Source organism: Nothobranchius furzeri, chromosome 6 (assembly GCF_043380555.1).
Source record: "Nothobranchius furzeri strain GRZ-AD chromosome 6, NfurGRZ-RIMD1, whole genome shotgun sequence".
In the NCBI taxonomy this organism is placed as follows: Eukaryota; Metazoa; Chordata; class Actinopteri; order Cyprinodontiformes; family Nothobranchiidae; genus Nothobranchius; species Nothobranchius furzeri.
This window is the reverse complement of record NC_091746.1, coordinates 54,974,851-54,998,287: the sequence shown is the minus strand read 5'-3', so window position 1 is coordinate 54,998,287 and position 23,437 is coordinate 54,974,851. Positions and strand designations below refer to the sequence as shown.

At 40.6% G+C, this 23,437-nt stretch overlaps 2 protein-coding genes across 2 annotated transcripts in view; both read right to left on the bottom strand.

The window, feature by feature from the left end:
- Positions 1-4,713, bottom strand: part of rgs3a (regulator of G protein signaling 3a) — a 164,709-nt gene extending 159,996 nt beyond the window's left edge. The window contains exon 1 of the mRNA XM_015942701.3: positions 3,932-4,713. The gene's annotated coding sequence lies outside the window, so the exon portion shown is untranslated. The remainder of the gene's footprint in view (positions 1-3,931) is intronic.
- LOC139070250 (regulator of G-protein signaling 3-like) overlaps positions 2,714-23,437 on the bottom strand; it is a 37,821-nt gene continuing 17,097 nt past the window's right edge. Inside the window, exons 5-10 of the mRNA XM_070551977.1 lie at positions 18,731-18,799; positions 14,739-14,799; positions 6,816-6,906; positions 5,480-5,713; positions 3,465-3,551; positions 2,714-2,730 (exon numbers count right to left, since the gene is read on the bottom strand). Of these exons, the coding sequence (XP_070408078.1) occupies positions 2,714-2,730; positions 3,465-3,551; positions 5,480-5,713; positions 6,816-6,906; positions 14,739-14,799; positions 18,731-18,799 (559 nt within the window). The remainder of the gene's footprint in view (positions 2,731-3,464; positions 3,552-5,479; positions 5,714-6,815; positions 6,907-14,738; positions 14,800-18,730; positions 18,800-23,437) is intronic.

The window sequence follows — 23,437 nt, the reverse complement described above, 5'->3', positions numbered from 1 at the left end:
AAACATACATTTTTGGTAACTGGGTGGTTATGGTTAGGGTAAAGGTTCTTTTTGTGAGTGGACCGCAGTAACGTACCACACAGAACTACACACCACACCGGTGTTGTCATTTTCACACACGTTCAATTCTCAAGACTGACCAGCCTACAGCTCCTCCCAGCTGTTGGAGCTGCTGAGGCAGTCGGTTCTCCCCAGCTCCTCATCCTCACGGTCCCGCATCATTATATAATAAAGTCATTAGATGGATACAACTTGTTTGTTTCTGGACATGTGGGGCAGATATTTTTTTAATTCAATCATGAGAATTTGCACTATTGGCCTTTAGCCACTCCCTTCAGCATATTTTATCAGCTGAAACCAGTAAATTTTAACTTTACTGTCTTTCTCTTTGTCTACTTGTGTAGCCTACAGCTCTACATGTGTTAACCATGCTAACAGATGTTATTTTGCAGCCATTTAGCTCTGTTTATTGACAACTAACATATAAACACAACTGTGGTCAACAGGGAGGTACCGCCTTCTTGCCCTCCAGCCTGAGGCTGGGGGGTGGACACTTGACGTCACGCTTCAATGGGTTTGTATAGCTTGTGAACATTTGTTGGGGCTTGTGAACATTTGTTGGGGCTCACATTATTCTTCTTTGTTGCTTTATTACCCAACAAGGACGTTAGCCATAGCTTGGGCTAGAATGAGCAGTATCTCAGGCTAGTGTTGGCAGTAAACCAGGCTAGCATGAGCAGTATCTCAGGCTAGCATTAGCAGTAGCTGAGGCTAGCGTTAGCAGTAGCTGAGGCTAGAATTTGCAGTAACTCAGGCTATCATTAGCAGCAGCTCAGGCTAGCATCAGCAGCAGCTTGAGATAGTGTTGTTCTGTGGTTAGCATTAATGTGACCCATGTTTATATACTGTCGCTGTTGAAGTGGGTTGAGAAATGCAAATGCAAGGTAGTGTGCTCATGTTCATGAGGTGTCAAACCAACTTTTGTGAAAAAGAATCATTTGTAAGTGGCGTTTACAACATTACTATAAGGGATTTATGTGTCATTGTGGGGCTCAGACAATAAAATTTTATCTATCTATCTATCTATCTATCTATCTATCTATCTATCTATCTATCTATCTATCTATCTATCTATCTATCTATCTATCTATCATCTATCTATCATCTATCTATCATCTATCTATCTATCTATCTATCTATCTATCTATCTATCTATCTATCTATCTATCTATCTATCTATCTATCTATCTATCTATCTATCTATCTATCTTCTATCTATCTATCTATCTATCTATTTATCTATCTATCTAAATAAAAAAAGTAGTTTGGAGATGGTACAGACCTTTTGGTATGGTACATTAGACACACCAGATTGCTTGTATTCAACAAAAACAAGGTAAATGTGATTTTGTATTCTAGGGCACTTTTAACATTTTTGCACACTGATAACTCTCTCTCATGGCAACAGCTGAACAGCAGTGGTACTCACAGAAACTGGTAATAATGGGGCTCAAAGAACATGACAAAGGTTGTGAGGTGCAGCTTCAAAACTTTCCAGATCCCAATTTAATGTGATTAGATGCGGAAGATAAGGTCAGTCTAACAAGAAGTCCCCGAGTCCTGAGAGACTGCTCTGGCTCCAGCAATGAGAAAAGGTTATAATCAGGGTGCCATGCATATTCCAAAACCAACAATATGTTCCTCCCATTCAGTCAAGTTTGTGCTACATCATGTGCAGACGGGCTGCCAGCCTTGTAGTCAAACATGATTCTGTCTTTAGAGATTTGACCTGGTGCTGGCAGGGCTGTGACCTGGCACACATCTCTGTGAGGGATTAGTCAGTCGCACTATGACAGCTCTTGTGAACACATTTACACGAATGGACCAAAGGTCTTATGAATGTTCACATCAGACTGGTAACATTCACTAATCTTTTATTAAAATGTATTATACTATTGCAGACAGATATCAGCTAAATGCACAAGATTATGTGGCCAGATGAGTGTTTTGTGGTAAGAGCTTTACAAATGATGCAATGATGTTACAGTAAATAAACTCTCTTCTAAAAATCTTGGTAAAGGTGCAACACAGAAAAAAAGGAAGATTCCCCAAAAAAAAAAATTTTAAGTAAACAGCTTAACAAACATGTGCACTCAATCAATCTACAGCTCTACTCAGAGTGTGGTGCTTCGTTGTAAGAGGTAGCACTCATCCTTTAATTTTCAGAAGTGGAATTTGTGCGCTTAGGATCTTATGTCATTCTTAAAACAATTCCTGCTATTTCTGTTGTTTAGGAGCTCTAAAAGAAATTCTGAACAGCTAAACTGCAGGATGACGATGAGTTCATAGAATCAGAGGAAAATGGTGAAGCCATCAAATATTGAATGTGGCCCAAATCCTCACCGATACTTCAAGAACTTTTCTGATTAGACAGTACTAAGCAAGTAACAATAGACTTCTGCTGATGTAGTGAGCACAACTAAAGTAACCTCTGGATTAACTACAAATGTGTTTATAAAACTGCTAAGTCTAAACAGCTGCAATTTTTAGAAGGAAAAACACATTTTACACCAATTTGTAGAGATAAATCAACCTGACTATGAAAAAAGATGAACTGATAACATCAACAAAAATCCTCTGTTTGGATTTGATTTACTGATGTCAACGAAGGGGTCACATTAGTTACAGCTGCTACACATAAAGGTCACAGAGTTCATTTCGTCAAAGTGCCTACAAAGAGAAAAGAGTTTAAGAAAAGTGTCACAGCGAATTAGAAAGTGAAGTCTGAGTGAAAACAGAGAGCCAAGAGGATTAAAAATACATTCGAGTGGAAAGTGTTAAGTGAAGACGACAGGAAGCCCTTAAGAATGTCCAACAAAACACATCAAGCTGCAAGCTAGTAGAATGTTTATTAACGGGCAGAAAAACAAAAGGAAGAGCTGGTGTGAGTTTGGATGCATATTGAACGCTGCTTGGTTTTGGTCCTTTCCATGTCAGTACGTGTCATGCTGCAGGAGCAGAAGCAGCAGCGCCTCCATGGCCTATATTCTGCCAGCTGGCAACACACAAGTGCATGCATGAGTATGCATTCTCCACTGACACGCATACACACAAGCACACAGACCAGATGAGACAGTAGTGGGGCAATATTGTCACGAGAAAAGATGATAAAATTATACATTTTGATGCTATTACACATGTGGCATTTGCACTTACATCAACCTATGATGTGAAATTTGTTATCATACAAACATTTCTACCTCTCAGGTCTTAAAGCTAAAATGACAAGCAGCTCATATCCTCCAGAAAAAGTCTAATCGGTTGTTTCCTTCTGGCTGAGACTTGTCTGATTTGATACCTCTGTCCCAGTTCCATCCACAGAAACATAAAACTAATTTTAAAGTTGCATAAGGCAAATTAGCCCAGTTCAGCCAAGCAATGTAAATTGGAATGGGTTAGCAAACATCTAGCGTTCTCGGTTCCATTCTCATCTCCAAAATATGGTATATAGGCAGAGACAGGTAAGTCACTTAGAACGAGGCCGCCCATGGCTGAGGAGGGTACAAACAAAAGAGCATGTGAGAGTACTTCTATGTCGTGGGGTCCAATTGATGTTAGGCGATCAATAATCCACTCAGTGGGTACGCTGCGCCCTTCAGGGGTCTATCGTGGAAAATAATTGGGACCAATTTAGCCAAGCAGGAAAAAAATGAGATGAGAACTGACAGATAAGCAAAATGCCCACAGCGTAATAAAAGGATAATAATAGAAAACCAGCAAGAATAATCATACATACTGTACAACTGAGATGTGATGAGACTAGAGAGGAAACCGAACTTCAGTCTTTATTGCAGACTTACTGTTTTGCAATGCAACTTCCAAAACAAATGCATGTGAGGTGAGTTCAGTCAAATAAAAATATAGTACTCACCTAGACTAGGCTGCCCTTCTGGCTGACTCACAGAGGCAAAACTCCATCACACACACCAAAACCACCAATCACAAGTCGGCACAAACATTAGTGGAGGGGAAGGAGCGGTCAAAGACGATGAGAAATAATTAGAAGGTCCAATCAGGTGTGCGTGTGCGTAAAGGGAGATCCACTCCAGCGGTGAAAGGTATGGGAAAGCTCCGTCTCAATCTCTCTCTCTCTCTCTCTCTCTGGCAAGTGTGACGCATCAGGGTTTCATCCAAACCCCTCCCTTCTCTCCGCTCTCTTTGTTTTTCTCTCATTCGCTCTGCTAATCCTTTTCTCTTTCCTTCTCTTAATCCCTCGCTTCCCCAGTCAGGCCCACCTCCTAATCTGAAGACTGATAATGATATATAGCAGGGAGCAGAGCACACACAAACATTAAGTAATACTGTTTTTATGTATTTAAAATGCTTGAGTTAGTTTTCCGTCTGGGATGTGAGTCTTCATCTTTCCGCTGGTCGTTCTTGTAACTTTCATTTTTATTCTAAATCTGTATTTTTAATGCATGAGAGTCTTCTTCTATAGATTCAAAGATTTAAAAAAAGAGAGAATTTGAAATTAGCTTTTGCAAGTAGGAAAAATAACTACACTAAAGGATTCATAAACATCTGCACAAAACTAATTCAACAATGTTTTGATATTGTCAAGCTCCTTACACTGGTGAGGATTATTTCACTCCCTTTTCTCATTTAATTAAAGTTTTTGTGCCACAATCTAATAAAAAAAATACTTTCTAAACCTTGAAAAACCTCCATTTATGTTCCATTTTCAAATATTTTATGCACCAGTAAGAGTCCTGCGACTACTGGATTAAACAGAACCTTATTGTCTTTATTTAAAATTTGTGGGATACAGGGTAAAAACTTTAGTAACTAACATCTAACAAACTAAAATGAATCTTCTTGGACATTGTGGGAGTCGTTATTCGGTTTTCTTTGAATGGTGAGATAAAGAAGCGATGGATCAGCGCTGAGAGAAGCACCGAGTCATAGAAGTGGAGTTACTAAATTTACACCAGGTGATTTTGTGAGGAACACAGTGTTAATGTGCTCTACTGTCAGCACCCACCTCTCTAATGACCACATTACACCCTGTGGTTGTATACAGTGCTCAGCACAAATGAGTACACTCCTTTTTAAAAAGTATGAATTTAATCAGCATCTCAATAAAAAATGATCAGAATGCTCACAAGGCTGGGTTTTATTGAACACTTATTTAACTCCATAACATGAAATTAAGGTTAAAAATACAACTTAGATCACAAAATCTTCTGTTTTACTAAGATAAACTACAGTATATCTAGTATTTTGTATGATCGCTGTGATTTTCAAGGACAGCACCAAGTCTTCTAATAAACAAGTTGGTGACATATTGCAACATCTATCTTTATCCATTCTTCAAGAATAACCTAAATTAGAGCCTGGATGCTGGATGGAGAGCGAGGCTCAACTTGCTGCTTCAGAATTCCCCACAGGTGTTGGATTGGGTTCAGATCAGGAAACATACATGTCCGTTCAATCACCGTCACCCTGTTCTTCTTCAGAAATGCAACGGTAGCTTTACATGTGTTTTGGATCATTGTCGTGTTGGAAAAGTGCTCGACAACCAAGAGCACAGACGTCTCCTTCAGTATAGAACAGTACATAGTTGAGTTCATGATGCCATCAATGAACTGCAGCTCCCCAACACTAGCAGCACTCATGCAGCCCCACATAAGGACACAGCCACCACCATGCTTCACTGTAGGCACCATGCATTTCTTTGAAATCCTCACTTTTATGATGCCATACAGTTTAGAAACCATTAGTTCCTAAATCAGTGATCCTTGTCTCATCACTCCAGAGTATAGAGTCCCAGTAGTCTTCATCTCTTCCAGCATGGGCCCATAGCTAATCCTAGGTGTGCCTTTTTGTTCATGGACATTAGGAGATGCAGTGTGCGTCGGATGGTGTCACGGGAAACGGTCATTCCAGTTTGGCTTTCTACTGCTTTAGCTAATTGTAGTGAACTTGCATGATGATTTTATTCAACATTTCTCATCAGAAGACACTCCTGCAGAGATGTTAATTTCCATAGACGGCCTGGATGTCTCTGAGATGATTGCACTTCCATCTTTTTCAAGTTTTTGGATCACTTTTGCAACAGTATTTTGATTGATATGTAAAGCTTTACTGATTTTCTTGTAACCCTCACCTTTTTTGTGTAAAGTAACCATTTCCTTTCTCAGATATTGTGACAAAAGCGTTATAATTAGGAGTCTTCTGCCTTCCTCCAGGAATTTATAAAATACTCATTTTAAAAACATGGGCTTGAATGGATTTGCTAGGAAAATCCAAATTTTTTTGTGTATGCAAAATCTTCTTTGCAATCAGTGACCCACATTTGTGGGAATATTTTGTTGTTTGGTATCTCATAGAAAAAGTTGATTCTGAAAAGGAAACTAAAGGTTTTCTGACAAATGTAGTGGGGTGTACTCATTTATGCTGAGCACTGTAAGCATCAGAAGAAATAAAATAAATAAATATCATAAAATAAAATAAACTGATCTATTTTTTCATCAAATATCTGATGCAGCAAAGCAAAAGAAAAATCATTTTATTCTTAGGGGAACATAAAAACAAACCCAGGTTGTTCGGTTTATGTGGTTAGAAGCTTTAGGAGTTTTTCTGTATCTTCATGTTAAACATCCCAAATATTTCAAATCTGGGACTCGTAGGTGTGGCTTAGGTTATCTTATGCACTCTGCAATATTTTAAAAGATTATTATATTAATTATTTGTGTTATTTCATACTTAATAGCTGCTTAAACATGGGCGTTCCCTGTCCACTAAGCTTAACTTACCAGCGTTGGGCTGACTGCGCTGTGTGGGCACTTTAAGATGTTTCTTTCTCCCCAACTCCTCCCCCAGTAGATAGTACCATCCTTGAACCTCCTAGAGCAAAAATAAATAAAACCACACACACGTGTATTGTGAACATATGCAGAAGAATAATGGCTGTAAGCTCAAGGATTCTACATAGTGAGGACTGAAATTAGTGTGAATCATCTCTGTAGAGACATGTGAAGCAGACAGAAACTCGAATTTGTCCACTCCTTCAGGGCTGCACGCGCACACACACACACACACACACACACACACACACACACACACACACACACACACACACACACACACACACACACACACACACACACACACACACAAACACACACACACACACACCTGCTTAGCTCATTTCAGTAATTGATGTCCTACATCTGCTTTGTAAACTAAACATTGCATTGTGTGCTCGTTCCCGTGTGTGTGTGTGTGTGTGTGTGTGTGTGTGTGTGTGTGTGTGTGTGTGTGTGTGTGTGTGTGTGTGTGTGTGTGTGTGTGTGTGTGTGTGTGTGTGTGTGTAGGTTGTGGCAGATTGGGCTGGATTCATAATCCTGATAAGACACAGTTTTAACAACAATAGCTTGACAAGAGGACAGTTTCATTTCACCATCACACATTTGTTGTAACATGTTTTGATGCTGAATAATGTGTTAACAATCTCAGGTTTTAGCATCTGATCAGAGCTTTCTGCATGCTGTCAGAAAAGGGGGGAGGGGATGGGCAAATGTCCTAAAAACAGGGAGGGATCTAAACCAACATCAAATATCGTCCCACAGTATCACAGCGATTGGGGCAAAAAGAGTGTTGGGAGTGAAAGGGTGAACACAAATACCAAGATGTGACAGGCAAATGAAGCAGTTAGCAAAACAAGGGCCAACACTCATAACCAGGGATGGCTTGGAAATAAATGAAAAACAACAAGAGAAGAGACAAACAGATACGGTGAAGAGGAAGAGACTCAAAGACAAAGCACCCTTCTTACCATATTAGTCCAATTAAATATTCATTGAGATAAATGTTAAAGGATGCGAGTGGTGAGCCTCAGTGAGACATAATGTGGTTTTGATGCATAATTTCCATGTAGAAGTTAAATTAAGTGACAACAAATTAACTACACTCTTATTATATTACTTAGTTTAATAAGTAATGATGTTTCTTTGACCCCAGAATGAACCGGTTCTATCTAGCTGTGCCGTGAGCTGACTTCTCACAGCTGTTTCCATGTGATACACAGCTAAGTAAAAACACAACTGCTGGAGAAATCAAAATAATCAACTTAAACCTATTTAGGCAGAGAAAGATGTAAAAGGCCAAACAGAAAGGCCTGACGGTACACAATGAAGAAATTACACATGAATACCTCATCACATAATAAGGTGTTAAAATGTTACATCTGCAGGCAGCGACCAAACAAAAAACAGATTTTCTTGAAATGTAAAAATGTGCACATCTGCAAAGGCAATAAAGAGATGTCAGAATATATTAAAGCTAAACAAGGAATGAAAAAAGATTTTTCCAACACTTGCTCTATTTAAATGCTGACTTGAATTAAAGATGACCCTGATAAAGGACACACGCTTCAGTGTTTTTACACATAAATGAGGTTTCCCCAAAGCTGGTGCAGCTTGAGTTTTTCCTGCTCGGATTTCTTCCCTGCTAGTTCAGTGGGTGAGGTTTATATCTGCAACTTCTAGCCTGTAAACTCCCATGAGGACCAAGTCTGAGAAACACTGAGGTCAAATGGGACAGTGAGGAAAAATGTTATTATTCCTAAAAAAAAAAAAGTGGCTCTTCTCATCAAGCCTGGCAGTAAGTCAACACGTGATTTAAGTCAGCGCAGCTGGCCTCATCTAGACCATTTTAGCTCCATGTGAGGTTATGTAACTGCAGGAATATGTTGTTCTTCTCTTGTACTAGGTGAGATCAGAAGGAACTGCCAACACATTTTGGTGCCAAGACTAACAATAAAATTCCTAAATGCCCATTAGTATTATTGGATCTCTGCAACATTCACGTCCACCTTAACATACCATGCATATCAGAAAGGCGACAGTGGTACAGGCTACTTTCTTTACATAGGGTAAAAAAGCTTTGTTCACAATAAAATTATATGCGTACTCTATCAAGGTGTTTTACGTTATTGGATATTATTTCAGAATCAAAAATAAATAAATCAAAGACTAAGTGGTGGGCATAAGACAAGACATTTCCTACACAGAGACAACTCAATGTGCTTTAAGGGTGAGCTATTTTGCAAAAAATATATATGAAGTTTACATTGTAATTTAAATGACTGACCTTCGTTGTTCAGTAAATTGCAAACTATTACTCTTTTTCTCTTTGTCAGGGGTGTTCCACTCCAGTCCTGCAGACCCGCTATCCACCATGTTTTTGTCGTTTTCCTGCTCCAGCACAGTACAATCACCTGTTCAGCAGCTCATCAGGCTCTGCAGAAGCCTGTCAATCACCTGTTGATGAAAACCAGGTGTGCTGGAGCAGGAAAACAACAAAAACATGCCGTATACTGGCTCTCAAGGGTCGGAGTTGCCTGTTCTAGCTCCAAGCAAGTGGAGTATTTTAAAAGATTTTAACCAATTTGCACTAGAGCAGTGGTTCCCAAACTTATTTAGCCGCGCACCCCCTTCTATGTCCCGACCATGTTGACGCACCCCCCAGCCCCACATCAGGGCATGGCTATATATATATATCAGACGTCACGCTAAGCCAGGGGTCGGCAACCTGTTCCCATCAAAGAGCCATTATTACCCGTTTCCCACAGTAAAGAAAACACCGCAGCAGCCGCGGCGTTGTGGGCGGGGCCTACCCTCAGACAGCAGAGCGCAGCTCACAACAGGTGACAGCAGTCGGTACCGGTCGCTCGTGTACATCAAAGCTATCTTTCATAAGAAGATAATCAATAAAACGATTTATATAAAGTGGATCCAGACGTTGTTGCCCGTCTCTGCCTACAATATTTTCATATTTTTCACCCTGTTGGTGGTTTTACTGAGCAGGTGCCACTTTTGTCATACGTTTCTTTTTAAAACATGTTTAGACTGTTCAGAATACAAATCCAGGCTCTGTCACAATTGATTGTTGTAATTAAACTTTGTAGGTGGGAAAGGTCAGAAAAGGATCCGATCATTTTGTTTTTCCCTCATTTACAGCGACGGAGATAACGGCGCAGTGCGCCTGCGGCTCTGGTGTTAATCAAGTTAAATTTGTAACAATTTTCACAAGAAAACAGAACAGTTAAAAGCAGGGCTTGTGTTGACCGGACAGTTCCTGTATTTGGCCGTTTATTTTGACGGAGAAAGAATAGAAAGAATTATCCCGACGCATGCAGACGAACTGACATTTAATTCGTTTCGCAAATCGCAGATGTAGCTAAATCACTCAAGAAAAGATTTCCTTTCTGAACATCTGAGCTGGACACTACTCAGTCAGCGCGTACTTAAGGTGCACAGCGAGCTGAAGATGTGGAGAGGGGCTTGGAACGTGTTGCAGAACCAGAGCGCATGCGGGAAGATTCCTTCCACTGAAGCGAGAGTTTTCCAAACCCGGTCTTGTCACTTAGAAAATGTTCCCTGACGATAAAACTTTGGCTGAATTGTGCTTGTTCCTGTCTCCAATGTGGCGCCTGAGGAGAGTCCCAGAATCTCACATCGTCTTCAGCTCAGAAGCGCCTATGATTACGCACAAGCGTGACGCGTCAACCCGGTCACACAGTAGACCGGGTTGGACCATTTCAGGTTTACGCAGACAATCTTTACATTTAGAATTGGCATACAGATGTAAAATTAATGCAGTAAAATATAAAGCATTTTATTTAAATATCCATTCATTATTTTACAAGCACAGAGAGCCGCATCAGATGGAAGGAAGAGCCACATGCGGCTCCAGAGCCGCGGGTTGCCGACCCCTGAGCTAGGGCATGTGCGGAGGACACACACACACATACACACACACACACACACACACACACACACAAGCAAAATATACTTGTTTTCAATTACGTTTATTGGGCCCACTTACATTTTCTTAGGCCCACCCACAAATGAGTTTCTGGCTACGCTAATGGTGACTTTTGACAGACTTCTCTGAGCTCCGCAGCCATTACACTTTTCACCTCGTGCACCCCCTAGCGGCAGCTCGCGCACCCCCAGGGGTGCGTGCACCACACTTTGGGAATCCCTGCACTAGAGCATAGATAATAGGCTCTCTCTGTGTCGATAGGTCATCGCTTCATCTAATATGGGGAGTCTGAGATTAGGGGACTTGTTTGTCTCTTTCAAAAAGCAGCTCAAAGCTCATCTTTTCAGACTGGCTTTTATGTCATTCATTTATTCTCCTGCTGTGTTCTACCATTCCTTTGACTAGCCCTCCCCCTTTTTTGTGATTGTGAACAACTTAGTGATCTCTGTCTTGAAAGGTGCTATGTAAAAAATGTTTTACTTACTTTGACATAATATCACACACCTCTAGGTGGACATTTAGGGGAAAAGGAGAAAAGGGATCTTCTGCAAGAATTTACAGACAGTTCTATCACAATATGGTTCAAGGTACAAACAGCTGTTAGTCAGGGAATTTTGCTCTTTAATAATCTGCAAAACCAACAATCCAGCTAATTCTTAAAGCCCTTTTAGTGCAATAGTGGATCTTTTAGTCATCTTTCCTATTGAAAATGTCTCCATTCAATCAAAGAAACAGCAGAGAAACTCACTGGAGACAAAGTGGCCATGCACTACAGAACTTGATTTATTTATTAAAATCTGTTTAAACAAAAGATATAAATTAATTATAAATCTGATAATAAATTGTGTAGCAACTTCAATGAGAAGAATAATTTAAATCGTATGGCTACTAAATCTGAAAATACTACCACCTTAAATAAAAAAAGATGAATATAACAGTCATTACAACAACAAAAATAAATGGCCTTTCATATAAGTGTGTAATTTGTGTTTCCATATTCGCTTCAGGAGAGATAAACCCAGTAAATCAAACTGTGTTCCTGTTCTCTTATCTGAAGGCAGCGTTGCAGCCCAGTGACACTGCTAGCCCTAAAGTGTTTCCTCCAAACTATTGAGGTCAGTGGAATTTCTTCACACTGAATTAAACTCTTAAATTCATGGTCTGATGGTTACAACACACACTCAAGAGTTGAAAAGTACACAGAATATGTTTAGACCTGCAGTCTGAGTTTAAACCAAGCCCCCACAATGCGGCTCAAAAATTAAAGAAGTACCAAAAATTGCAGTTCCACCCTCATCTGCTGGGGGCTGGTGTCAGAAGCGAGCAAATCCTCATTGACTCCCATGTTAAAAATACCAATTTCACAGCAGAAATAAACATGTTTACAGCCTGTTACCAAAACATGTTTTTGGTTGAAATGATCTAGTTTACACTCATGACAACTCTGAGGGGGGTGATTTTTTTTCTCACTCTTCTGTTTAAGTGTATTAAAAGCCTAAAATTCTGTATAATTAATGAGCATCCGACCCACGTGACCACAGAGCTAGCTCCGTGGAAAGGCCTCAGTAGAGCCTCGGTCTGGCCTGGAAACAGTTCCGGGATTTTGAGTCTCTGTGTTTGTGTATTCTTTTTTGGATATTATTTGTGCAATTGCTGGACAAAATGACTTGCTGTGGCATTAATTGCACTAATAGAGTGTCCAAGGTAGGGTTGTCACGGTAACCGGTATAGCGGTAAACCCCGGTAAAAAAGTTGACAATAAAAATAACCGTCCAGTTTTTAATAAACTAAATTATCTCGGTGGGTTTACCGTGGCCGCGGTTTCGGCGCGGTGACCCTTACCAGCCACCGTCGCTTCAGCTGAAGTTCCCGCGGCGCGCACACGCACTTTTTAGTTTGCAACGGCACCAAAACTTTGAAGCTGAAATAATGGCCGAAGGAGGAGACGGCAGCGCCCAGGACATCCATCAGCCCTCAAAGAAGACTAAATCGGAAGTATGGGCATATTTTGGATTTCTGAAAAATGCTGAGGGACAGTTAATAGAAGACTGCTATCCCGTTTGCAGAACGTGCAGGAAACAAGTGTCTGCAAAAGGCAGCAACACTTCAAATCTCATGGCACATCTGCGTGACCATCACCCACGTCTCTAGAGCCAGTGCAAGGTAAGTTAACATTAGCATTTTAGCTTAAATGCATGACGTGAGGACTTTTGGCTGAGGGAGAATGCAACGAGTCACTATATACTGCAGCCGCAGCGTCCTCTGCCAGCATTTAAACCGTGTCACGGACACCCTGTTGCTGGATGAAGCATCTTATTTGTTGATGATGAAGAGAAATATACAATTAGTTCCTTGTCATTGATTTGTTTACTTATTCAATGCCATTTATACTTGGACATTTGGATTTGATTACATAGTGTAGTAGTTATTTTAGTAATTTGTTTAAAGTGGCTATTTATTTTAAATACATATTTTTTAAGGTTGACTTGTACAGTGCTCAAGTCAAGTGTGGACTGGAGTTTTAGATTTTCATTTTGATAATGAAGAAAACAAGTATATGAGAAAACAAGTGGTGTTTCTTTGATTTGTTTACATATTGTTTATGTTTTGAATGTTTGGATTTGTATAATTTAAACCTGCACTGACTACTGTAACATGTTCCAGAAAAATAAGCTATTTGTTCCTTTACTTGTGAAAAGTTGCACTTTTGCTAAGGCTTTGTGTTATTTTAGGTTTAATAAACACTGTTAAACCTTTTCAGAACTATTTCAGTTTGTGTAGAACAGGACTATCAATGCTTTCTGAACATATGCAACACCGTTTAAAAAATACCGCGATAATACCGAAAACCGTGATAATTTTGGTCACAATAACCGTGAGGTTAAATTTTCATACCATGACAACCCTAGTCCAAGGAGTCTCCACTTCATTTTTTTCGGTAAGTAAAATTATATTTATGTATTTTAGGTCACTGCCGAGCTGAGCTTAGATTTTAACATGTACTGTTTAACCATGAAATTTAAATGTAATAGGGTAAAACCCAGTGCATTTAACATAATGCTGCACTTTAGAAAATGGGTTGAAATATAACATGTTGGTGGAGCTGGGTTCCGACTATCGGCTTGTGGAGCTCTCGGGAGACCTCTGTTTTCCACCCGTTCTCCCCTCCCCACAGCTCGGCGCATCTCTGTCTGATCGCGGCTTCTGTCTGCTGTGCGGGCTGCCGGCTTGTGGAGCTCTGGATGGAAACCGATGTTTTCCACCCGGTTCTCCCCTCCCCGCAGCTCGGCGCATCTCTGTCTGATCGCGGCTCCAGTCTGCTGCACGGGATGCCGGCTGGTTCTCCCCTCCCCGCAGCTCGGCGCATCTGTCTGATTGCGGCTTCTGTGTGCTGCGCGGGCTACCAGCTTGTGGAGCTCTGGGATGGAAACCTTTCCACCCGGTTCTCCCCAGCGGCAGCTCTGCACATCTCAGATCACAGCGGCGCTTGTCTGCTGTGCGGCTGCCGGCTTGTGGAGGTCTCGGAGACCTCTGTGTTCCACCCGGTTTTACCCAGCGGTCAGCCCGGCGTATCTCTGACTCAGAAGCTCTGGTGTTGTGCACATTTAACTCCGGTTGTAGCTAGGTTGCTACCTCCGTTAGCTTAGCTCCCGCCTCCGCGTTAGCTTTGGGTTAGCTTCAGGTTAGTTTGTAGCTAGTTCGACCAGGTGTCGTCAGTTGATCCCAGCCTTACAGCCCCACCCTCAGCTCCACCTCTCTTCCCTTTTGTGGAATTGTCTGGGCTTGACGGAACCTGTGAGACAGTCAAAATGGTGGTGGTGGCCACCTCCCATTTATCCTCAAAAACGTGTTATTAAGCCTATGGAAACGTATTGTCCAATATTTATATGTCGATGGTTTAAACTTACCTTCTCTGCTTCCATGAGGGAGCGCATGCCAAAGCTGGTGCAACCGAGCAGCACACTCACTCTGTTGGTGTTTAGAGGCAGACAGAGAAAATAAATCAGTAGATCAATGAAAACCCAAGAGCAAAATCAGGATCTCGTGTAACTCGGCTTCAGTACAGAAAAAAACAATGTTAACTTTCTGTTTTTAATGTTTTCTGCATTTTCTTTCTTCCCAGTTTGGCTCCATAAAAATCCATCTGTAACAAATTAGAATAGGAGAATTTGTTTTTCTTTGTGTGGAGTGGTCTGCAGAATAACAACTCATAAAGAAGACACACAAAACAATCTGAACATGCAAATCGTTGATAAAAGTCCCATTAGTCGTCATCACACACTGGTGAAATTACAAAAAAAAAAAAAAAAATTACATCTCTGCAATTGACCCATCCCCGTGGGGAGCGGTGAGCTGCAACAGTGGCCGCGCTCAGGAACTAGTTGGTGGTTTAACCGCCAATCCAACCCATTAAAGCTGAGTATCAAGCAGGAAGGCATTGGGTCCCATTTTCAAGGTCTTTGGTATGACCCGAAGGTATTTGAACCCTGAGCTCCTAGTCTCAGGCCAGACACTCATAACACTTGGCCACTGAGAATGTAGCATGACAGTTCTGAGAGTGTGTGCGACTGTGTTGTTTTAGTGGTTTTGCTCAGTAATGCACACATGAGAAAAACAGTTGTAGACAAGCTCACAGCTGGAATGAAGCCATGCAGCTGCTGATGCTGTTCTGATGACAAACTGGCTGTCAGGTTGAATGAACACCTGAACTGCATCGTGTCTGCACTTTGGTAAAAAATAACCAAGGAACTGGATCAAGCAGCCATCTCATTGGGATGACAACATATGAGTTTGTCATCCTTTCTCAGTTGGTTCAAGTAGTTTTATTTACTTCAAATATACAGTTTTTAAACATTGGTTAATTAAAAGAAGAATATCTAGTAAATTTGTTTAGATAACATTATTTCAGCACATGAAAATTACCACTGGTTTATATTTTTGAGAGAAAGTTTAATCCAGGTCAAGTTTCTGCAGCGGTCAAACAAATAAGTCAACTGAACAACTAGCTTCTTTTCCCTCATTTACAATAAAAGGATAAATAATTAAACCTTGGATTGGACAGGCCTCATTTTAAGACTGCTGCTTCACTAACAAGGTCAGTACTTTCCTTAAAACCTTGACCTACCAAATCTTACACTTGCCTTGTTAAATAAGTACATATTAAAACATGTTCAAGTGGATAATTTTATTATTGTCCAACAAAGATTTGAATATAAAATGAAAATATTCTATCTGACATTTCTAGTGTCAGGAATTAAAGAATTAAAACACCTTTATGAAAAACCTTTTGCTGTGAATGTAACCTGTGTGTGAATAGAGGCACATTTCTGACCAACAATTATGCTACTGGAATTTATAAATATGATTTTGAACCTCATAATTATGACTGTAAATCTCAATAATAAATATTATTGAGAATTGTTATTTTAAAACTCATAATTCGGGCGTACCATTTGGTCTTACTTTGTTTTCAGTGGCAGAAACTATGAGATATTTGCTATGAAAGTACAGAACCTGGGGGGTTTTATGGCTTTTTAAGTAGAAAAAACTAATAATTTGAGGCTGCATGACGAAAAAAGTAGCAAAGAATGGTCTTTTGAAAGTGACATGATCCCAAGCATATAACATTGGAGTCCTCTGGATCCAATTGCTGGCTACAATCTAAAGTTAAACATTCGTCCAAGTCTCCATTATCCAAACTGTTACAGTCTTTATTGCGTCTTTGGTAACAACAGGAAGCAGCTCCTTATTTATATTAATTTTAATAGTGAATTTCATTTGTGTATTGCTGACATTGTTTCGTATTTGACTAGAGCACTCACATTATCCAATGATTGTTTATCTATTTGGAACATTTTGGATTAATTATATTGGCATGTAAGTGAAAATCTAATCAGTCTTTACAGTTTTTTGTGTCCACACGTTACAAAGGTGCTTGTATTTGTGAAAAGATCAACTGAACCTGGCTAGAGCACTACTTTAGCTCACCTTCAGAGGTGTTAAAGAGGATTTGCTGAAGTGGCAGTGCTTCCCACGACATCCTCAACAGCAGCAGTACAACAGAGGTGTGTGTTGAATAAGCACATTGCATGACATTTCAGCTGGATCTGGTTATTGCTTCTGAGATGAACACAGGTGCTGCAGGGCTAAAGATCAGTCCCGCAGAGATCACAGTTATGATTGTTGGTAATGCTGCCGGCTGTGTTTGCTGACAACCTTGTTTGCTGACAAGAAAGTTCAGAGAATATGTGAGAATATCTTCTCAGAATAGGATTCAAACCAGGCCTTTGATACAGGGGTGCTCCAAAGGGTGGCCAGAGGGGACTACCCCTGGAAATATGGGGCCACCCCACTTGTCCCCTTCCTTCCCAGGTTGATTATTTAATCAAGTAAGACCTATGGCTGGCTCGCTTAAAACGTGAATTGTTTTTAGACCCTGGCCATTTCTCAATATGCTTACTTCTCTGTACTTGTGTACTCATGTCCTTGTGAAACATCATCAACGATGGCCCAAGGACTGTTCCAATCCCAAGTATGCATCCAAGTTTACTCAAAGTTCCTGCATATGTTCTTGCTTGAGGATGCATCAATGCATCCTTCTGCAGACTTGGGACAGCAGTTTCCCACAATGCATTGTGTCGCAACCGTTATACTCCGAACGTCAGAGATGAAATCTAATAACTGTAGAGTTTTATATCAGAAATACTAATAAAGAAATATTAAGTTGTCTGTTATTGTACATAATTGTGTGCAACCCCACACTTGGCCATGCCACTCTGTGCCTCCTGGCAACACCCACTTTCATAGCATTTTTCAAATCTTGACTAGAGGTGGAGTTACGTTTTGTGATGGTGTGCAGTCCCTCTTTAAGGATCAAGCTGGACTTTTATTTTATGTCAGGTCATTTAATCGTAGCTAGAAACAAACAGTGCTTGTTGCCATGACGCAACGGAGTACGGTTCCATTCCAAATACTGTCCTTGTCCTCCCGTACCTTTCTGGTGTCTTTGCCAAGAACATACTTGTTGAGTACACAAGAACATACTAGCAGTGTTCCAGTATTGAGAAACAGCCCTTGCATCTTGCAAGAATCTGTATTGAGAATCAATAAGAACCGAAATCTAAATGGGGAATTTAAATCAGAACCGTTCAAATTCAAACGATGCCCAATTCAAACGAGCACGTTGATGTTGATCAATTGAGTGTCAATTGTATGTTTTGGTTCTACAGGACTTTTATCATGAATACAGCAGAGACATTTGGTGTGAATAAAGCTTAGATCTCTACTAAAATGAAAGAATTGTGCTTAATCTGTGTCCTAGAAACAGTCCCAAAATGGGTCCTAATCTTTAAAATCACTCCCTGATCTTAACAGAGCTGTTGAACTGTCTCAGTATACAATATTTCTGTGTTAACATTTATTTCATGTAGTTTATGGTGTTTTATTTTTTATACTCAAGGCAAGTTATTTCTATCTTGTTAAAATAAAACAGGGAAATCCTGTTATTATTCTACATTCAGAGCAAATTGTCTACATAATACATGAATTTAACAGCATAACCGTCTATATTTCCAGAACACAGTAATGCTTTTTGCCTGCCACCACAGTTTAGCACAGAAACATTTGAGATTTATTTGCCCAAAAATCAAGTGACCTTGTTTCAGATTAAGTATGCTGAAGCAGGAAAGCAAAAGTAACACATTCACTCCACCAGATTTAGAGTACATGCTGCATGCAGCTGCATCAAATTAGGATAAAAGACGTGGCAGCTTGAAAAAGGTTTTTAAACGTCTGCTGCCATGTAAAATAAAAACATTATACCTAATATATTTGGCTTTAAATGCTAAAAAAATGGCACATTTTCATTTTAGTTTGTGTTCATTTTATTATTGTCCAACACCTTGTTGTAGAGTCAGAGTTCCACACCGTGAAGAGGAGTCTCTTATGAAGGTCCTCCTCACTGATTGCACTGAAAACAAAAAAGCAAACTGGTATTAGTTTCCAAATATTTGTTTAATATGTCAAAATAAGTTCTTGGTAAGTTTCCACTAAAATATTAAAACAAAACTAAATGCAGATCCATCTGTGGGCAGTCAAAAAAAAGAAAGAGGCAAAAGTAACAGAATATTTACAAATTTATATTAAATATGTAAATCTGCTGCTTCTTTTGTTTAGTATTAGAGCAAATATTTAAGAAAAGACTAAATCGTACTCATACTTCTGAATGGATGAAGGAGACAAATCACCACATTCTGCACATAAAATCAGATTTGTGCAAATGGGCTTATACTCAAATAATCTGACATCCTTTCTCATTCGTTATAAACCAGCAATATGAAGTGATCTCACAATTTGACTGATGTATTTTTTTTGCCACAAAAGACCCCAAAACCCAAAACTTTGCATTTAACTTTAGGATTTCAAACAAGGAAGTTGATATTATTCTGTGGTTACTAGAGGTGTGTGTGTGTGTGTGTGTGTGTGTGTGTGTGTGTGTGTGTGTGTGTGTGTGTGTGTGTGTGTGTGTGTGTGTGTGTGTGTGTGTGTGTGTGTGTGTGTGTGTGTGTGTGTGTGTGTGTGTGGTGGATGGATGGATTGATGGATGGATGGATGGATGAAAAAAGAACAGTGAAAAAAAAAAGACAGAGGACACACTCAATCACATTGTTGACATGAGTGGACCAAACAGTTCAGCTATGTAGACATTTTGGTGATTTAAAGTCAAATACCATGTGCTACAAATGATGCTGAGCACATGTTCAGATAATATTATTAGTATAATGACAAGTATCTGACAATACAAGATTTATCACAATACTGTACAAAGGAGACAATACGATATATTGTGATACAAAAAGACAGACAATATTAGTAATTTTTAAGAATAAATTTTTTTTTAGAAAATTAAGGCCAGACACTTTCAGGACACATCCAGTGTTATTGTGAGATTGCACTGTTAGGTCAGAACGATGACTATAAAAACCGCTGGCCGCTAGCAACCGGATATTGAATTGAACTATGCAAAAGAAAAACAAAAGCTTACATAGAAATTCTCAATAAAAACATTATACACTGCTTTTAAATATCGATTTGGTATCATAACAGAAAATGTAGAAATATTTCAGTGTGTTATTTTATTACGTCTCTAATGCTTATACAGTAGTCAACATAAATAAGTACACTGCATTAAAAAGTACTAATTTAATCAGTAGTTCAAAGAACAAAATAACAGTTTCCAGAATGTTCACAAGGCTGGGTTTTATTGAACGCTTGTTTAAATCTATAACATGAAATTAAGATTAATAATCTAATTTAGATCACAAAATCTTCAATTTTACTAAGATTAGTTGAAGCAACAATGAATAGACCCCACAACAAAAACTACATCTAGTATTTTGTATGACCACTGTGATTTTTTTCACCAGGGACAGCACCAAGCCTTCTAATAAACAAGTTGGCGACATATTGCAACATCTATCTTTATCCAGTCTTCAAGAATAACCTCTTTTAAAGCCTGGATGCTGGATGGAGAGTGATGCTCAACTTGCTGCTTCAGAATTCAGGTGTTGGATTGGGTTCAGATCAGGAAACATACATGTCCGTTCAATCACCTTCACCCTGTTCTTCTTCAGAAATGCAATGGTAGCTTTAGATGTGTGTTTTGGATCATTATTATGTTGGAAAAGTGCACAATGACCAAGTGCACGGAGTGATGTCAGCATCTTCTCCTTCAGTATAGAGCAGTAAATTGTTAAGTTCATGATATCATCAATGAACTGCAGCTCCCCAACACTAGCAGCACTCATGCAGCCCCACATAAGGACATTGCCACCACCATGCTTCACTGCGGCACCATGCAATTCTCTTTTAAATCCTCACCATTATGACGCCATCCAGTTATGAAATCCTTAGTTCAAAAACAGTGATCTTTGTCTCATCATTCGAGAGTCTAGAGTCCCAGTCCCAGTAGAGTCCTCTTCCGGTCGGCAACAAGATGGCGCCTGTGCTTGGCTTAGCCGCAGTCACCGGCCACTTTTTCAAACTTTTCTCCACTAATCTCCTCTTTTCCACCTTGCTCCTGTCTGCGGTCCTCTTCAGTAGTGTCCCTGCTACCATCTCCTATGATTGCCAGACTCTTTTGTTCTTCCGTTCGTTCACGATCGCCCAAGATGCACCGAGGACATACCATCCTGTTTGTTTACCTGAGTGGCACACTGGCCCGGAGCCAAACGACTGTCCCGAGATGCGCACCTCCAGCGACATTTGTCCGGTCCCGGGAAAACGTCGGAGGAAAAGAGGTTAACGAGCAGGAATCCAGGTGAGAATAAGACTTCTCTTAAAGCGTGGTTTATCTAGTAAACATCGGCGTGATCTTCTAGCTTCTTGTCCTTTGTTTGGTGACCTGAGCGCCACTTCCGCATTCCCACCAGGCTGCGTTGCAGCGCGGTTCATCCATCCAAGTTTTTTAAGGTCGGGTTATCCTCATTCCTCAGTGGTTTCTCTTCCTGTTCCCTCCATAAGTGGTTTTTATAAACACCATGGATCTAACCCCGCTAATTTACGTCCACTAACTCCAGCTGTTTCTGTAGTTTCTGATTCCTCCTCACTCAGCATGGCTCTATTAAATACCCGCTCTGTTAACAATAAGTCCTTCCTGCTCAATAATCTAATTCTCTCTAAAAACCTGGATTTTCTGTTTCTGACTGAAGTTTGGCAGCAAACATCTGATTATTCTGGCCTGATTGAACTCTGCCCGAGTGGTTATTTTTTTTCTTAGCCAGCCCCGGGGTTCTGGTCATGGTGGAGACCTAGCTGTTGTTTTCAGAGACCATCTTCCATGTAGCTCTACAACCTGTGGTCACTTTGCTTCTTTTGAACTGCAGCTGATTAAAGTCGGGCGTAAGGACCCGTTCTTCTGTGCTGTGGTTTATCGTCCACCTGGTCCAAACAGTTCTTTCCTTCAGGAGTGTAGTGACTTTCTATCCTCCACTGCGAAGCTGTCCAGACTGGTGATTGTTGGTGACTTAAACATCCACGTTGATGATCCCTCTGATCACTTTGCCATGAATTTCTCCAGCCTCATGGACTCCTTCAGCTTTACCCAGCATTTTTCTGGCCCCACACACACCAGGGGACACACTCTGGACCTTGTTTTTACCCCGAGTCTAAATGCTGAAAGTGTTTGTCCTGAGGATGTTTATATTTCAGATCACCATTGCATTTTCTTTAACTTGTCAGTTTCTGCGTCCCCACCTCCTGATCACCGTATGGTTAGTTCTCGTTTTCTTAATGAGAGCACAGCTAGAAATTTTTCTGCTGCTTTTGATCCACCCTGTTCTTCTGATAACGACCCAGATTCCTTAACTTCTCAGTTTAACGGGCACTGCCTCTCCATTCTGGACAACATCTGTCCTGTCAGAACCAGATCAGTTCCTGCAGTGAACCCTACTCCCTGGTGTAATGACAGCCTTTGCAGCCTGAAGCGCCAATGCAGAAAAATTGAGCGCTTGTGGAAGAAAACCCATCTCCACGTCCATCTGCTGCACCTAAAGGATCTTCTGACATCCTTTAACTCTGCAGTCAAAGATGCAAGGGTTTCCTATTTCTCCAACCTGGTGTCCCAGAGCAAAGGGAACCCCAAGGTGCTGTTTAACACAATCAGCAGCATTGTCTCTCCTGCCTCTCCTACAGCCTCCATCCACTCTGTTACAGACTGTGAGAACTTTCTGTCTTTCTTTGTGGACAAAGTCAATAAGGTTAGATCTAGCATCTCTCCTTCAGCCTTATCTCTGCCTCTCCCGACTCCAACCAGGCTCATCATCCTAGATAGCTTTGCTCCTGTTTCTTTGCCTGAGTTAACCAAACTAGTTAACTCTATGAAGACCTCTGCATGCCCCCTCAACATCTTACCCTCATCTTTGTTTAAAAGTGCTTTTCAGTCCATCGGTCCCAGCGTGCACTCTATAATTAATGCTTCTCTGGTCTCTGGTCAGGTCCCTGCTTACTTTAAAAATGCTGTAATTCACCCATTTCTTAAAAAACCGAGTCTCGACCCCTCTCTCCATAGCAGCTTCAGACCCATCTCTAAACTTCTGTTCATCTCCAAGATCTTGGAAAAGGTTGTGGCTAAACAACTCACAGCTGCTCTCGATTAACATAACATCTATGATAGCTTCCATTCAGGTTTTCGTAGAGCTCATTCTACTGAAACAGCTCTTCTTAGGGTCTCTAATGACCTTCTGACTCACAGTGATGCAGGGGACTGTTCTGTTCTGGTCCTGCTGGACCTGACTGCAGCCTTTGACACGGTTGACCATCACCTGCTACTGGAGAGGCTCAGAGACTGGGTAGGCCTATCAGGATCTGCTCTGGAGTGGTTCTCCTCTTATCTCTCTGAGCGCTCCTTTTCTGTGGCCGTCTCCAAGTTTAGGTCCTCCACCACCTCTCTGACCCGTGGTGTCCCACAAGGTTCTGTGCTGGGGCCTCTGCTCTTCCTCCTCTATCTGCTTCCTCTTCAGCACATCCTGAGCTCCTTCAAAGGAATCTCCTACCATCTTTATGCAGATGACATCCAACTGTACATCTAGTTTAAGCCCCATGAGATGTC